Genomic DNA, 18,255 nt, shown 5'->3' on the forward strand with positions numbered 1-18,255 from the left:
CCCCTCCCCTCTTTCTCCCACTGGGGCCCAAGTAGAGTCCATAATGACCAAGATTAGGGGCAAGGAGTGGCACCCTGACTCCCCTACGTGAAGGAGAAGCATGGGACCCACCACAGTAACATTGGTTATTTGCCACAAAAATAAATAAATAAAATAAATAAAAAAATAGCTTCCTCAAAACCAGAAAATCAAAGCGAACCATCCAGAGGTTGACACTAACCCACCCACGGCACTTATCACAGTGAAAATCTAGTCCTAAATATAGAAAATGTTTTTCTGTCCCTCTAATGACTACTCTGACTGTTACCATCTAATTTTAGCAGGCTGTTTGGCACCTATTTTTGCAAAGATCTCATTGAATTTTCCCCATACCTCTGTCTCCCCAGAAGCCTGAATAAAAAGATAGGCTTTGCAGCATACCCAGAAAGTCAATGGAGACAACGTTAAGGGTTTGTGAGATGTAAGGAAGAATTAGAGCTGGACAAATAATGGATTTTTTGGTTTGGTGGTTGAACCGCTAAAAAATGTTTTGGATCAACCCACCCATTGTTCGGTTTCCAACTTTTTTGACCCTTTTAATTATTTAAAAATAAAATGGAAGTAATTTTTTAAGAAGTTGTTTCAACTTGCAAAACAAATGTTTTTTTAAATTATTGTTCATTTTTTTCCAACCAACACAATTTGCTGAATTCAACACATTAATATGCTTCAGTTGACCCAAATATGGGGGGGTTTGGAGGAAAAAAAGTTAGGTCTGAAAAATTTTGCTCAGCTCTAGGAAGAAACGGAGAATGAGTCATGTCTAAGAGTGAAAAATAAAATGATATCAGACAACATAAGAGAGGAATTAGGGACCTCATTTATTTCTCATTGAAACAAAATCTCCCATTTTCACATGGGATAGTCAGGGCATTATGAGGAGGATAGTTTAAAGAGGCAATATGAATCTTTTGAAGAAGTGTTTGTGAGCATTTGGGTTGGTATCCCTTTAAACAAACAAGGAATGGATAGAAATGGTGTACATGGTTTGTGAGTAACCAAAAAGTTTGTCATCTCAGGTCTGGGGGTAAAACAATAAGAAACAAGCTGTGCGGTTCTGTTACGTGACAGTCATCTCAGAAAACCTTCAGCGGGTAGAATTACCCACAACATGGCCTTGTGACCATTAGGACAATGTATTGTACAATCTTTTTTAGCAACAATGAGGCCATAAATTCAGTTTTCTTAAACTTTTTTTCTGCAAGTCATTTATTAACAATGATGCGATATTTGCATTGTGAGTTGCTTGATGGAAAAGCTCCTGTGATGGAACCCTATTATGCATCAGAAGAAAATAAATAGTCTGTATGATACATCATGTCCACTCAAACTCTGGATAAACTAGAAGCAATCAATAAGAAAACAAAATGTCTACATGTCTGAAACAAAATGTCTAAATCTTTATTGATTGTACTTTGTTCTTGAAGACATAACCATATGTTTTCCTGAGTGCATCAAGCAATGAGACTTATAGTCAGTTATATATATATATATATATATCATTGCAGATGTTAGTCTAAATACAGAGTTTTAAAAGTTCATTCTTCAGCACTGGATGAATTATCGTTCATTTTTATGTCAGTTAATAGGTTTTTTCTTCTGTGTCGCTGTAACAAGAACAGAACTCAGGCACAAAAACTTCAAAAGTGCTTTCCGTGCGTTGACAATTCATACAAGTAGTAGAGGAAAATACCCTCAAGTTCTAAATATTTTGGACAGACCACTGGCCTGTGTTGAGCCAGGAGGAAGAATATTTGTCTTTGCTTCTTTTTTGAAATATATAATGAATGAGTATAGATTCTAACTGTCCAGTATGCCATTTCTCCAGTTAAATGCTGCATTTGATCCATGGGTTAACGTTTTAACTGGTGGGTTAATCATCTGCCATCTATTCTCCTCTTTAAGCTCTTCACAGAAACACATGCCCAGTGAAGGTATCTGGAAAAACAGAGAGATTTCAACAGGACTTTGTATTAGAACTTTCCTGAATACACTGGAAATGGGGAAGACATACCATATAGATTGAAAGCACAGTGTAATTAAACAGTTTTCATTGTGGAACAGGGGTGTGTACCTTGAGAGTGTTTTAGGAATACATATCAAGATATTCTCCCACTTGACCTAAAATGAGTTGGTAGCATGAGGGAGTCTTATCTGTTGGACAGTAGTGTCAGCTCCACAGGCTCTTCCAGAGATCTGATGATCAAGCTATGTTCTTTCTATTTCATTCATCATCACAGTAATAAACACACTGCTGACCAAATTCTCCCCTCCCTAACACCAGAGCAACGGGTAAAATGGAAGGGAAAATTTGGCTTACAGAATCTTTGTTATCGGTGATTCTGGTACAAACCAGAAAGCATTGACTGGTCATCTGATCCCAGGATGAGCTTGTAGTGCTGGCAACACAGATCACCTTTTTATTCATAAAGTGAGCAAATATGATTTGGGCTCACTGAGACACAGTGAACATGGCACCTCACTGTACCGCTTTACAGACCGACTTTTCCAAATGGGAGCTGTGGTTTCTTGACGTAGGCCGCACAACACCTTGGGAGATGCAGAGGGGACATAGTTATCCATCTTAGTGACAGACAAACCAAGACCCCAAGGGGTAGATTTTCAAAGGCACACCTGGCAGTTCGGTGTGTACCTCTCAGTGACTTTCAATGGGAATTTGGTGCCATGGTGCCTTTGAAAATCTTCACCAGAGAGGGCATGACGTGCCCAAGGTCACATGGCAGTTGACTGGTAGAACTCACATCTTTTGACAGCCAGTTGTGTGCTAGAACTACGGAGTGCAGTCCCTCCAGAATCAGAGAGTAACTCTCGTTCGTGAGCAATTGAAAAAACAAACAGCCCATTGCTTGACTATGTTCCTTACTGAAAATATACCAAGGAGAAAATGGTGGGCAAGAGCTTCCTGTTGGAAAAACTTCTTACCTTTCTAACCAATGGGGCAAAATCCTTGCTGTCTCTGGCAGGGAGCCCTAGTACAGGTCGAGTGAAGGAATCCAGGGATGAGCCATGACCCACTATCAGGATAATACCTGCGACACCAAGATAATTAAAAGAAGGAAAAAAGAAAACTGTAACTTTAGAATTCACTGCGTGTTGGTTATGCTTATTGGCTGTTTTTGTGTTGTTCATCTTTGCAGAGCTGTGTGACATATAGACTGGGCAGGTGTAAATATCCTGTTTGGTATGTTTCATGCAATTCAACTAATGAGAGCAAGCATTTGCTTCAGGGGGGGAATGAAGCTTTCAAAAAAAAAAAAAAAAAAAAAAAAAAGAAGAGAAAAGAAGCTGCCTTACAGCATCAAGTCACATCCTGACAAATTAAGACTCTGCATATAATATGATTTAGCAATGGAGTATTTTACTGCCTTATGTTTAGTCTTGTCTATTTCTATTTTAAGTAATAGATATATTAATTTAGTATGATGTTCAATAATCTACCTCAAAGACAGGGCAATACCAAGCATCCACATTAAATGTATTTCATATGGCAAAGCTGTTTCTGATCCTGTCATTGAAAACATGAGGCTCTGAACGCGAGAATGTGAAATATTTACCGTTTCTTGTACAGTCACTGACAATCTGTTTTATAACTGCAGAGCATCTGCTTATATACTCTTCATAACTTTCCGATGGCACCAGGGAGGAAAGTGGGAAAGTACATCTGATAATAAAAACCACAGAGGAGTCACTCATCTAGGTAACATTTGTTTGTCTGTTGGGACATTATCAACATTATCAAAGCTCAGTAAACAAACCGGTACCTCTACACCATCTCTACCGGAGAGACTGCACTGATCTGAAGCATGGTACTTCAACTCACACCAAACAGTAGCTTTCTCTGCAAGTAGTCCAACTGAATCCAATAGAGGTACTCACAGAATAAGATACTATCCAATGTGAATAAGGGTAGCAGAAACCATCCCTTAGTAAACCTCACAATGGATCATGCAGTTTATAAGAATTATACCCGAGAAATGCTTGTGTTTGAAAAAACAAAAAACAAATATAGGCTCCTCCAGGCAAGAATATTAAAAAAAAAATCATTGTCCAGGTAGGATGGATTTTAAGCTTAAAAACTGAGCCAAATCCTGAAGTCTGTACTCAGTTCTTACCTATACAGAACTCCCACTGACACCAATGATATGGCTGATTCCAGGATTTGGCCCCTTGGCTTTAGTGTCCCTTTAAAAATCCCTACCTGTACCTGGTTTGACAAAGCAAATTAAACAATCCTTGTTTGCTTTTTACTTAAAAATAAATCTTTATAAAGACCAGTAAGAATATTTATTAATATCGGGCCAGTCTTAGGATTTTGGGCAGTTTTGCCTTCAAGATCTGACCTGATAGTTTCTTTTACATATAGGTGTCCCCTGCATGTAAAAAATATTGTTTAAAAATTAAGGGCCAGATCTTCAGCCGCTATAAATCAGCGTATCTCCACTGAACAGCTGAGGATCTGGCCTGAAAGATTTAGGGTTCTGCCATCAAGTCTCGAGTAAACGGACAAAGGAAAGTTTTTATTTCCTTCATTATTTCTTCCTATAAAGTCACCTCTTCTGTTAGCTGGAGACCTGCACAGCTACATGTTGCTCTGCCACATACAATGACTGTGTTCCGGGAAACTATATCAGCTAACTTCTTTCAACCACACAGAAGATCAGAATCTGATCATCTTATTTCACCCATTTAAAACCAGCGTGCAGCATGAGCAGTGAAAATGTAGAAAGTAGATTGATGTACGGTAGGGCTATTGTACTATACCTGTCAGACAGTACAAAAGTGAATTTCAGACTGTCCTCAGAGCTTTTAAACCATGGGACCAACACTGAATAAGAGATACAATGACTAGATAGGCGATTAAGTGTTCCTCCTCTACTTTTACAGGGACCCATTCAACAGAGTATCCAAGCACCAATTCAGATAGCAGGGAATAAGTAGTAACTAAAAACCTGTGAGGAATGCAGATATCTTTCAGTGTGTGATCATCGATACTACGTCATTCTGTGTATTACAGTAGTGCCAAGAGACCTCAAGTGAGATCAAAGCTCCATGCTGTAGGTACTCTACATATTGGATATGTGTGGAAGCAGTCCCTGCCCCAAGTAGCTTGCAATCTAAATTGACAAGAAAGACAAAATGTGAAAGAGGAAACGGAAGTAGAGAGGTTAAGTGATTTGCCTAACACATCAGTGGCTGATTCAGGAGCAGAACCCACGTATCCTGATGCCCAGTCCAGCACCCTATCCATTACAATGCTGCTTCTTTAATGCCATTAAAGATCAGTTTAGTTTAGACTGAGTACCTCTACTGATGGAGAGTGATCAGGGACCTGACCAGAAGATGATCATGACTTTTACTTAAATAATCTAAATGTGAATCAGTGGGTAGAGATATCTTACTTGACTTTGCAAAAATCTCACCACTGAGAACAGTCCTTTCAGGAAGGTTACAGATTTCACTGACTCTTCTGTGACCTAGAGATGCTATCTTCTGCAAAAAGTACTCGAAGTGATGTGAAACCTTGATGGCGTCTACTAATTTGGAGAGCCCCCATGGTGATGGAGTATTTGAGGACTATAATATTTGTATATCGATAGCAAGGGTCAGCATTACTGAGCAAGAGTCAGCGATGGAGTTAAAAAGCAAAGCTTAGACCTCAATTGGCCTGGCCATAAACATGGAAAAGAAACACGTGCAATGGCTCTTCCCAAAAGAAATAATAGTGAGGATTCTGAAGACAGGAGGAGCCAAAGGAGTTGGAAGGAATGGTGTTGCAAAGTTACATGTATCCGGAGAATATGGTAACAGTAGCTACTGGAGACAGTGGATTTTGACCCTGGCCATGTGACAGGAATTAACCTTTTTTAACTCTGATTTATGGCAGATGACTGGGGCTAGGACATAATAGTCTCTTATAATCACTCACGTGGGGTGGGGATAGAGCGAATAGAAATGTGAGCTTTACTCCTGAATGACACTCGGAGGAAGGAGCACAGGTTTCAGCAGGGAAGGGTTTGGAAAAGGTACCAGGAAGCCAGTCTGTGTGCATATGACTAGAATGCTAGCTGCAGTTGCAGCATCTCTACAAACAGTTGTCTTATTAAAGAGCCAGTTTTGTTTTAGAAACATGGAGACTTCTCATGTTATTATCCAGCACGCCGTACATGCAACATCTGGGGAAGGACGCTGCACTGTTTTCACTGATGTACAAAATGCATATTTATGGTTTATTTAGATATTTCAGTTGCTGGCTGGCTGCACTGTTGCAACACTTTACAGTTTTCCCCTCCACCCATTAAGCACTTTACCCATCTTCAATCATGGCCTGACTTTGTGGAGTCTTATAACAACTGTTTTTTTTTTTTTTTTTTTTAGATTAGTGAGTTTGTATGGAAAGTGAGAAACTAGGGAAAATAGTAACTTTGCTGTGAATAATTTTGAACCTAGGAAAATGAAAGGGGTTGTCTATTCACTCACTCTGAAACTAAGGATTTTGCTCTGTGTTGAGAAATACTATAAAGGCACAACACTTTTTCACTTGTCCACACATGGGAAACCCCAGAGTTACGGACCTTTATTGACCGAGTGATTTTTCTGGGTTTGGCCATGCACTGCAGGGGTAATGCAGCATGGCACTGTGAACAAGAAAAGAGGCTAGAATAGATTCAAGGCCTGTTGTCGTTTCCTGTTCTGCTGTGGTTTACAAACATTCAGAACCTGCACCAAACCACAGAATTGCATTGTGGAAGGCAGGGACCAGAAAGGAGACTTTGCCGAGTCCAGTGATTATTTTTGAGCAAAACAAAAAACAGCACAGAATGCAATACAGAAATCTATTTTAATGGAACATTAACATCCTGACAACCTATAAAATTAGAATGACATATGCCTTGCTTTGTTCATCTCTGTTCCCCCAACACCTTTGGGCTGCCCCTGGTTCCTACAACTCCCTGCTCCAGCGTGTGTGGGACATGGGGTCTGTCTCCCTTACACTTGCTGTTTAGAGGGGCTTAGTTGAAAATTGGTGACTTTTTCTTACTGTTGAGAAGTTCACATGTGGACCTGGGCGAATCTTGGCAGCTACGGGATCATGTGAGATCAGCCCCCATTGGGACAAATTCTGAAATCCTCACTCAATTTTGAGCTGTGCACCAAGGAAAGGACTTGACCTCCCCAGCTCACCCCCCATCAAAATGCAATACAATTCTTTCTTGGCTGAAATGTGACATGACGGGAATTTTTTCACATTTAGCAAAACATGGCTCATAGTTTTTAGCTAAAAGTAAAACAAAAATATGGATGTCCATCATGAGAGTCTAAAATATTTAGATAATCAGCCATAGGCCTGATCTTGCAAACTTGAAGTCAATGCCATTCACTTTGATAGGAACAGGATTCAGACCCTACGCACACACTCACCCATCTGTATACATGTAAGAATGATTTGCCCGTTAGTATGTCACCTTGCCCAAAAGCAGTGAATTATGTCGTGAAAGAACTAACTATATATCTGCACATCATATCTTGGGACCAAATAGGCTTTACTCAGCCCCTAATCTCTCCGTTGAAGTCAATGGCCTAAATCCTGAATCACTCATTGCAACACTGTCTTGTGGGACTTAAGAACTGCCAAAAACAAGAGAAGTATCAGAAATACACATTAACATACTGTACGTGCAGCATTTACCTGTAACTGGGATCTATATTGTAAGTAGCCTCTGTCAGTTCTGTCAGTGCCATAAAAGAGGGAATTATTTTGTTGGCTTCCCATTTGGTCCATTCAAAGAGTCCAGGTTCTACCCTGATTTTAATTTTTTGTTCTAATTTAAGCCCTGCAATAAATAAGAGATTTTTAAAAAGGAAAAGAGCATTCAGAGCTTTAAGCTTTGACTTCACATGGCACCTTATTCCTGGTAATAATTTTATTAACAAAGTAAAAATATAATGTAGAACAAAGACCATTAAGAACACATAATGTTGACTACATGGAGTCTCAGTCCTTCTAAATACCCTTCTCCACATGCATAAACAATACTTGGTAAAGTTCTGAAGCTAGCAACCCAGGGGGAGGAGAAGAAAGTATATTATATTCTTGCCAGAGTGACTGTAAGTGTAAATGCTCAAACCATTATTCTCAAACCTTTGTTATTTGCAGAGTGATGCCACTGTGTTCTGTGGGGTACAGAACAAGATGGAGACAACAACTCGCTCCTCAAAGGTGTTACAGGGTAAGTAAATATCAAGAAGAAAATTGTTTCATGCTATTTTTATATACCCTGTAGTTCACTGAGCCTATGTGGAGCAGTAAATCCAAACTATAAACACAGTGTTAAAGAAAAATCTCCCTGTTAAAGAGGTAACCTGAGTTTTACTCTGTATTCTCAGAAAGCCACAGTGATGTGAATTCCCAGCAGAAACGCAGTGTTCCTTCCCAGTTCTGGAATCACAGAGTCTTATCATCCATGGCTTTGTGATTTTAAAAGAAATTTTATGAGTCACCTATCATGCGGGATTCTTCATTTAAAAAGACTAGTTTTTAATAATGTGGTGGTCTCAAACCTCTTGTTGGCAAAGGCAAACTTCCAGGAGAAAGTCTCAGGTTTCTTTCCCCTCAATGGAATGGAAACACTTGATTTTATGACCAAAATCATTCATGGAAGAGTTAAGTATAACAATTTGAGTCTAGCCAATAAGTTAAATTCTACTTATTCTGATATGTCTTTGTCTTATACAACATTAGATTCTGTTTTAACTTTATTGGACATAATTCAATTGAATATGATTGTACTATTATAGCAGGGAAACTTTATTACTTCCTCACTTATCACCTAGCCCTTGCTCTAGACAGAAATATCTGTCAGCCCTGATTAAAGGCAAAAGTAAATTTTCAAAAAGCCATGCAACATTTTAGCTGCTCCACTGTCATTGGCTCAGAAGAAGATTGACTCAGAAATGTCCAGTGTGGCATAAGAACATAACCATTCTGCTAACCTACCTTCTAGCACGTGTTGAGCTGTCTGTATGCAGCGGAGTGCAGGGGAACAGTATACATGGCTAACTGCCTCTTGTTTCTCCAGCAGAGCTTCTCCTGAAATACACACGAGAGTTGCTCTTTACAATCATTAGTACTACTGCAAAATGTTTCCCACAGATATTAGTTTGAACTTTACAATAAACTGACTTTGAATGCGCTCATGCCTCTCTTTAATTCACTTTCCAAAAATACTTAATTCACTTTCCACAAATATTCTGGTGAACAAGCTTACCAGAAGGGATATTTGTTGGGAAGAGGAAATGCTTATGCTCTAATAAATGTGTTAGTCTCTAAGGTGCCACAAGTACTCCTGTTCTTTTTGCGGATACAGACTAACATGGCTGCTACTCTGAAAGTAGAAAAACAGTCACAGAAAGTAAATTTTAAATTTGTAAATGGCACTTAGAGAAAGACAGGTATTTTCATCACAACCCTTTTTCTGAGAGTTATACTCATCAAAGCAGGGAACAGAAACACATCATGGATAGATGTATTCAATCTGATTATCCAATACAGCTCAAATATCAAATACTCCCAATGAACTGCTCTCACACAGTCTACAGACCAAGAAACTGCATGTCCTGCCCCACTCTAGCTAGCCAACAGAGATGCTACAGTTCACTGCTCCGGTTCAGACTAGAAGCGGAATGTACAGTGTTGTGGCACGTTGCTCTGACCCTTCCCTGACATAAGGTAGCAGGCTGGCTCTTGCACTACATGAGAAATTGGCCCTGCTCTCCACTCTGCTGTAGAGTTCCCACGTGAAAGAGCAAGGTCCCTTTCCTGCTGCCCATAAAGGAACTCTACCAGTTACGCTGCCAGGAAGCATTCCTATGGTAAAGCCAATGTGCACTTTCGCAGATTACAGAAGTCTTTCTTCCACCCCTTTTCATTCCTATTAGAATAATATCTAACTTACCTACAAGTCTAGACTGGAAAACACCACAGCATGATAAAGGAGGATCATATTCAAAATGTTTGATGCTGTCTCTTCGTTTTGGCAGACTGGCAGGGAAGTTCAGATCTGCTCTGTGGTAATTTCCTAAAACAAAACAGAACATTTCATCCCTCTATATAAAGGCCGTAGTAATACATACATAAAGCATTTCTGTTATGCATGCACAATAATTTTCTTCTGCATTTTAGGCAACTATTTCTGAAAACCCGAACCTAACTGTCCCCTTGGTGAACAAAAGGAGTGAGTGATTCCTTAATATTACCTCAGGGATACTGCATTTTACATTCACGAAAGCAAACCAGGGAAATTGTTTATTCACTATGGCCCAGTTTCATTAGGTTCTGGGAAAGACAGCCAGGGGGAGAATCCTCTGACAGAATGACACATGTCCTCTGAGTTCCAGAGTGGCAGAACACCAGAGAAAACAGACGCTCTGTAAAATTCACCGGAGACATATATTCACATCAGAGTGGTGGAAACCCTTTTTTTCCATTGCCAAAGTTATCAAAAAACAATGTTTTCATAGCAAAATAGAAAAGAAAATAATTCACAGATTTTAAGGGCAGAAGGGATCATTATGGTCATCTTGTCTGATTTCCAACATAACCCAGGAGACCATGAGCAAAACACAATTCCTCTCCCACCCTCATGCCCAAATGTATACATATAAAATTTTTTTTCACCTCAGAATCATGCTTTGAAGGCCAAAAAAACCTTCAACCTTGACTTTCCACCTAAGACAGTGTTAACATTTGGTCATTTCCCCACAAAATCTCATTGTCTACTCCAGTTATTCTTGACTGGGTTTGACTAGCACAGCGTCATGATTTTGATCAGCACTGTAATGTTGAAAAGCTATGGCTATCCACACAAAATAGGGAAATTTGGTCATTGATCAATTTTTTAAATTTCTGAAAATGCTGGTAAAAAATTCATGTTTTGCACATCAACTCGAGACAAAAATGTAAAGTTTCACACAGCTCTATTTGTGCAGTATTGCGTATGTAGGATGACTACATGGGAAGTACAGTGACTATAGATAGTATATCGATTGTGCATATCTCAAATACAGTAGAACCTCAGAGTTCTGAACACCTGGAGAATGGGGCTGTTTTGTAACTCTGAAATGTTTGCAAAAAGAAAAGGAGTACTTGTGGCACCTTAGAGACTAACCAATTAATGTATTAAATGTTTGTAACTCTGAACAAAACATTATAGCTGTTCTTTCAAAAGTTTACAACCAAACATTGGCTTAATACACTTTAATATGTGTATTGAACTTTACTATGCAGAAGAAAAATGCGGCTTTTTAACCATCTTAATTTAAATGAAGCAAGCACAGAAACAGTTTCCTTACCTTGTCAAACCTTTTGTTTAAGCGTTCCCTTTATTTTTTTAGTAATTTATGTTTAACACAGTACTGTACTGTATTTATCTTTTTTTTCTTTTGGTCTCTGCAGCTACCCAATTGCATACTTTTGGTTCCAAATGAGGTGTGTGGTTGACCAGTCAGTTCGTAACTCTGGTGTTCGTAACTCTAAGGTTCTACCATATCACTTTGACTCTATGATACAACTAGGCTTTCTGTGTAGGAAGGGTATTTCTGAATAACTGCTTTCTTCAGCACTAAAGTTAGTCTGGTCTGCAGACATTTACAAGTAGTAATTTAGACTTTACGCATCACTGCCATCATGGTACAATATTTTCTTTTCAGTCTGGTTTGCCAAGGTCCAGTCCTCCTGTTCTTTTATTTACCATCTGCAGTTAAGCATTGCTGAATCCAGGACTTCCCAAAAACATGATCCACTCTCTCCCCATGGCGCATCACCAACAGGCCTCTTCTGAGAGCAACAGTCTGAGAAAGCTGGATGACGTGACACATTTACATTTTAGTGTTATTAGTTAATATTATTGCAGTGGCACCTAGAACCTGCAACTGAGATCAGACTTGCAATGTGCTGTACACACATACTAAAGGACAGTCCCTTTCCTGAAAGGCTTACAATCATTTGAATAAACTAGACAGACAAAGGGTGGGAGAAAGGAAGTCGTATTATTCCCATTTTACAGATGAGATGCTTAGACACATAGAAATATAAGGCCTCCTCTACAGTCCACTGAAATCAATGGAAAGAGAACTATTACTTCAGTGGCTATAGATTAGGTTATAAGACCATGTTTACACTAGGAAAAAGCTGTTTTAACTAACACATGTTAAAATACTAACATAGACAGAGCAAGCTGGATAAGGAGAATTTGAATCCTTACAATACAGACAGACCTGCATTCAAATTTTCCACTGTACACTGCATCTTATTTTATCTCAGTAGCGACAGATTTTGTTTTGCGTCTGAGGGTGTATTTATGCGTCTGAGGGTGTATTTATGACACAAATGGAGGAGTGATTGTAGCACAGAGAGACACACCCATGTTAGCTTTAATCTAGCTAGCACAAGGTAACGATAGCAGTGAAGATGTGGCCGTATGGTCCCCAGTGTGGGCTAACAACCCAAGTATGTACTCAGGGTCCCCGGTGGGCTTGTACTGAGGCAGCTAGTCTGAGCTGAAATCCATGCCACTATGATTGTTACCCACGATAGCTAGATTAAAACTAGCATGGGTGTGTCTACCCATGCTACAGTCACATCTCCATTTGCTTTGCACACATGCAGTACCCTTAGAAAGAGATATTAATAAACTGCAGTGGGAAGATTATGATTCAGGGTTTTGCAGTCTTGCTTTTCTGTTTTGAGGGAACTTGAGTGCAGGAGCAACTTCCATCATAGGGCCTCTCAAAATGAACATGTGAACTTCTGCAAGAAACATACAGCAGTTCAAATTAGAACTCCAACATGGAGCTGGGCTCTGTGAGAGAAGGGAGGAGGAGCACACAAGCTATGGTGTCAAGGAGGTGTTATGCCCATGGAAGTCATCATATTTTCAGGGTGCTGAAGGGAACACGATGAGGTCTGGTTTTGAGCAGGACATCCTCTACATTCTGGCTGCTAGCTACATTCTTCTGGGGATTAGTATTTCTAAGAGCCTTTGTTTCTAATGTGCAGGGTTCTTGCAAATTTCAGGCTCCTACCAGGTCACAAGAAAGGACTGCAGACACAATATACTAATGGTGCTACACACACAAATGCACCCAGGTCACATGAACATCAGACCCCATGCACCCAAGTGAGGAGCCCATCTGAGAAGCTGAGATTTAGTCAAACTCTTGCCCTTTGCTGGGCGATCTGTTAATAAATACTGGGTATACACTGTAAAAAATCAAAACCAAAACAACCCCCCCAAAAAACAAACCACATCAATTTTGAGGGCAGAGGTTAAAAATTTAAATCTGCCAGTGTTGATGGTGAGCCTTTAAACTAATTTACTCTGCTATTGTCTTACACACCTATTTATTATAGATATATATAAAAAACACATAAAGACATTACAGACTAGGTGCTAAGATCCTACTATAAGGCATATAAATATCTAAAATAAAATCAGTTTGGCCAAGGAAGTACAAACAAAGGGCCTAATTCTGCTCTCAGTTACACTGGTGTAAATCCATTGAAATCAGTGGTGTAATGCAGGCCTCAGACTGGTATGAGAGACGAATTAGGCCCAATGCCTACTGTTAGCAATATCTGCACATTGCTCCCCAAGCCGTATCTCCACAGTTGGACACAAGCCTTGCTTATACTTAGAGGATCTGTTTACTCCTTGCACATAAAGAAAGCTGACAGCTGGAAACTATGTATTTTTTTCATTTGCTTTGCTATTTTTTACAGGCAGAGGTAAAGAGTCATTAAGAAATGTAAAAGCAATTTCTCTATAGAAAATATTGAAATTTGATATTAAATGTTCATTTAAAAACATGTATTTGTATAAGCATGTTACCTGCACTGATATTTATGCACCTGTCAAAGAGTAAGAAATGAAGAATTATTACCTGGAAAGCAAGCGTTTGGGTTACACTCTTTGTCATTATTGGGTTATGGACTTCACCATTCAGTTTAGGTCTTGGCTCATTTTCATTCTTGGGGAGCAGTCCTGAAGCTGGAGTTAAAGTGTATTCTCTGTGGGAAAAGTAGAAGCAACAGACAGATGCACATAGAGAGGTGGGATTTTTAAGGCCTGATCTTGTATCCAGGTGAAGTCAAAGGCAAGATTCCCATTCACTTCAGTGGGAGCAGAACCATAAAAAGTTTTGACATGCTTTGCAAAATTGTATATGAGAAAGTCTGATCCCACAGTACTAATATAAGTGCCAGGCTATTGCCAGATTGCGGTTAATAAATAACGTTGCCCCTTTTGATCTGAGTGGCTAGTCAAAGTTTGAGGTCCTGGAGATGTTCCAGTTGGAAGCAGAAATTGAAGGAGTCTTATTGATGTAGTTTTATTTATGTACAACGAATGTACAAAGTCCTGCTTCTCTGAATGCCAGAGAAACCAACAACAAAAGAGCAGTTTCTTAGTTTATGGCACCAAGTCTCTTTAGCCAACAAACCCACAAGATCACTCTCTGACTTTTTCCAGAATCATACTACGCTTACTGGCTATTGCTTCACTTTCTCTCTCTCTCTCTCACACACACACACACGCACTCACACGCAAACGCACACACCCCAAACCTCCTCTGCCCACTCAGTCCAAACTCCTGGGCAGGTTCACAATCCCTGTTTGCCTTAGGGGGAGCTTCTGATTAACTTATCCAGACAGTTATGTTAATTGAAGGAGGCGTTCACTCCCAGTCTCAAAGAGGTTTGTGATCGATGCAGTCACCAGTACCTCTCATCATAACGCTCCTCCTGTTTTAGCACTGTCCATAATTCTGATGGTACCCAAAATGACGATACCCTCTATGACCCACGCCAAATGATACAAGGCTATCTACATATGACAGGTTTCAGAGTATCAGCCGTGTTAGTCTGTATTCACAAAAAGAAAATTTTCTATCTACATATGACCGCTGTCTTTCTGTCAAGATGTTTTCACCTCATCAATCCAAATTGATTTAATTCCCACCCAAAACCCTTTGGGATTTTTTACTCCCTGACGGACTTTCCTTCAATCACCAGGGCAATCCCTATTGTTTCTGTGGAATTTGTTGGCTGAAGCAGACCCTGCTCATTCTGTTTGAATGGGGGTTGTGGGCTTGATCTCTATAACAACTTTTCTAGGCCATGTCTACACAACAACGCTACATGAGCACAGTTAGGGCCGGATTTAGGGGCAAGTAACCCAGGTGACTGCCTGGGGTGCCGGGATTGGGTGGCGCTGAACTCAGGGTGCAATTTTTGGTTGTTACTGAAAAAAAGGAAAATAGAAGGTATGAAGTAAAATGTTTCAGGTATTCCATATGTGGATTCATTTTTCACTAACCTCCTAGAATGTTCTGGACCTTGTAGCATCTCATGGAACCTTCCAGACTTTGAGAACTACATTTTCCTCGAACCTCCTAGAATGTTGTCAGCCATGCCCTCACTAGTATATCGGGGCGTGGCATTGCCAGTCAGTCAGTGAGTGAGATATAAGAACAAACTGATCTGAAGTGAGAGCCTAGCTGCAATATTGTGAACCTTGTTTTATTGTGTAATTATGAAAGTGTACTGCATTTTAAAACTTAAGAGTGTAAGTAGCAATTAATAAAGGACATATTTAATGAGATGCCAGAGATATCTAGTGAACCTATATCTATGCAACAATATAAAAGAAATACTGTTTCTTCTTTTGCCATGCTTTACACATAATGTTTGAGGACTTTCTAAGACTGCGGAACACAGGCTTTTGCTCTCCCTAATACTGTTTATTTTCCCCTGTACAAAAAAGATGCCCATGAAGAAGACTTCAGGAGCTCAGTATAGGAAGCGAAAATCTCAATTGCAATCTAGTTTGCAGTCAGGGGTAAATTTAATGGGAAGATATCTGAAACAGAAGAACATAGACCAGACTTTAAGCAGTTGTGATCGTCCCAGTGCAGAAGAAATTGAGGAGTGAAGCGTAAATGATGGAAATCTTATTACTTAAGGAATTAGCAGATTTACCTGAAGATAAGGAATGGAAATGTGAGGAAAGTGATGGAGAATCATCCAGTTTTCCTGGTGGCATAAAGGAGAGTGATGATAAAGAAGAATGTGGCTCACATGAAAAGGAGAATAATGACAAAGAAAAATCTGGTTTACATGAAAAGGAGAGAAACGATAAAGAAGAATCAGCCTTGCATGATGACAGAAACAGCAGTGAGAAAAATTGCACATCACAAATCAATACATCAGATCCTTCTTTATGGCCAGTGATCCTAAATGCTGCCCATACTGATTGCACAATTTTGAAAAGGTCAGACAAAATCAAGGATATGAAATTTCCATTAAATGAGCAGAAGCGACACTTCTCAAAGTCACACTGTGAAAGAGTGCTCAAGTATGGTGACAGGTTTCAGAGTAGCAGCCGTGTTAGTCTGTATTTGCAAAAAGAAAAGGAGTACTTGTGGCACCTTAGAGAATCCGATGAAGTGAGCTATAGCTCATGAAAGCTTATGCTCAAATAAATTGGTTAGTCTCTAAGGTGCCACAAGTCCTCCTTTTCTTTTTGCAAGTATGGTGAGAAACTGAATCGGCATTGGCTAGTTTACTCGAAATTAACTGACAAAGTGTTCTGTTTTTGTTGCAAAATATTTGACAAGAATGCCAAATTGTTGCTTTTGCTTTCTGGGTACAATTACTGGCATAATTTAGCTGATGCTCTAAAACAACATGAAAAATCACCAGGCCATATTACAGCCTACTCTAAATGGATGGAGGTCAAATCCAGGCTCAAGATGAATAAAATACATAGATGCAGAAAACCAGTGCGTTATTAATGTAGAAACCCAGCAGGGGAGGAACGTGCTTGAGTGTCTAATCTGAATTACCCTCTTCCTTGCAAAGAAAAATTTGATTTTCTGGGGCTTGTCAGATAAGTTGTTCAGTGAACATAATTGTAATTTCCTCAGTCTGGTAGAACTCCTGGGAAATACGACGATGTCATGCATGAACACCAATATCTAGTAGTTCATAGAGACGCAATGGACCATTACTGCAGCAAAACAATTCAAAACGAATTGAGTGACCTTATGGCAAGGAAGGTGCTTGATAACATATTGATGCAACTTGGCAAAGCAAAGTACTACTCTGTAATAATGAACTGCACTCCTAACATTAGCCACAGTGAAAAGATATCATTTACAGTAAGATTTGTTGATGATGAGAATGGCCGTATCCAAATAAAGGAACGCTTTATCTGTTTCTGGTCTGTGGACGACTCTACTGGGAAAGGCCTAACAGAACTGTTTATGAACGTTTAGAATTAGAATAAAATAAAGCTTCAGGACTGCCACTGGCAAGACTATGACAACAGTGTGAACGTGAAGGGAAGAAACAGTAGCATCCAGGCAAGGATCCTTGTGCTGAATCCAAGAGCTTTCTTTGTGCCTTGTGGCCGCCATTCCCTCAGCCTGGTTGTGTCAGATGCAGCATCTCTCTCTTCAGAGTACTGCAAAGGAGATACGTCCTGTTTTCAGCATCAGCTCTCAGATGGAAGATCCTCGTGGGCAATGATACAAATCTGACCATGAAGCCACTAAGTGACAGTTGCTGGGAGAGGCACATTGACAACATAAGGTCACTGAGGTACCAAGTAACTGAGGTTTACGACGCCCCGATGGAACCGGCGCAGTAGAGTAAAGCCGAGGCCTGAATCCGACACGAGGCGCAAAGCCTGGCAAACCAGATCACTGACTTCCAATTTTTGGTCTCAAGTGTGGTTTGTCACGATATCCTGTTCCAAGTAAATGTTGTAAGCAACGCATTACAAACTTAGTCAGTGGACATCGCAACCACTACTACTTGGATGAGAAGCTGCCTTGATTTCATTGTGGCCTCCAGAGACACCAGATTTGAAAATGCCATCACTGCTGCCAAAGAAATGGCAGAAAACTTAGGAGTTGAGCCTGTCTTCAAGGAAACAGGCGTTCATCAGAAGAAGAGACAGTTTCGTTACAAGGGCAAAGATGAAGTGAAGGGAAGCTTGGAAGAAAAATTCAATAGGGAGGTTTTTTTTGCTCACTAGTTGACGCTGCTCAAGTGTCCATTGAAGAAAGGTTCAGACAAATGAAGCACCACGAATAGAGCTGGGAGTTTTTGTAGCTGCTGGCAGATAGGAAAACATT

General features: G+C 39.8%; 1 protein-coding gene across 2 annotated transcripts in view; it reads right to left on the bottom strand.

The window, feature by feature from the left end:
* Positions 1-1,419: 1,419 nt before the first annotated feature.
* UBASH3A (ubiquitin associated and SH3 domain containing A) overlaps positions 1,420-18,255 on the bottom strand; it is a 37,279-nt gene continuing 20,443 nt past the window's right edge. The window contains exons 7-14 of one of the 2 annotated variants that reach the window (XM_077818143.1): positions 13,999-14,125; positions 11,808-11,916; positions 10,014-10,136; positions 9,056-9,148; positions 7,748-7,892; positions 3,615-3,721; positions 2,983-3,089; positions 1,420-1,977 (exon numbers count right to left, since the gene is read on the bottom strand). In XM_077818143.1, coding sequence (XP_077674269.1) covers positions 1,840-1,977; positions 2,983-3,089; positions 3,615-3,721; positions 7,748-7,892; positions 9,056-9,148; positions 10,014-10,136; positions 11,808-11,916; positions 13,999-14,125 — 949 coding nt within the window. In that variant the 3' untranslated portion in view covers positions 1,420-1,839. Of the gene's footprint in view, positions 1,978-2,982; positions 3,090-3,614; positions 3,722-5,009; positions 5,175-7,747; positions 7,893-9,055; positions 9,149-10,013; positions 10,137-11,807; positions 11,917-13,998; positions 14,126-18,255 lie in introns of those variants that run through there. The other variant, XR_013346306.1, reaches the window with a different exon arrangement.

This window comes from Eretmochelys imbricata, chromosome 1 (genome assembly GCF_965152235.1).
Source record: "Eretmochelys imbricata isolate rEreImb1 chromosome 1, rEreImb1.hap1, whole genome shotgun sequence".
Lineage (NCBI taxonomy): Eukaryota > Metazoa > Chordata > Testudines > Cheloniidae > Eretmochelys > Eretmochelys imbricata.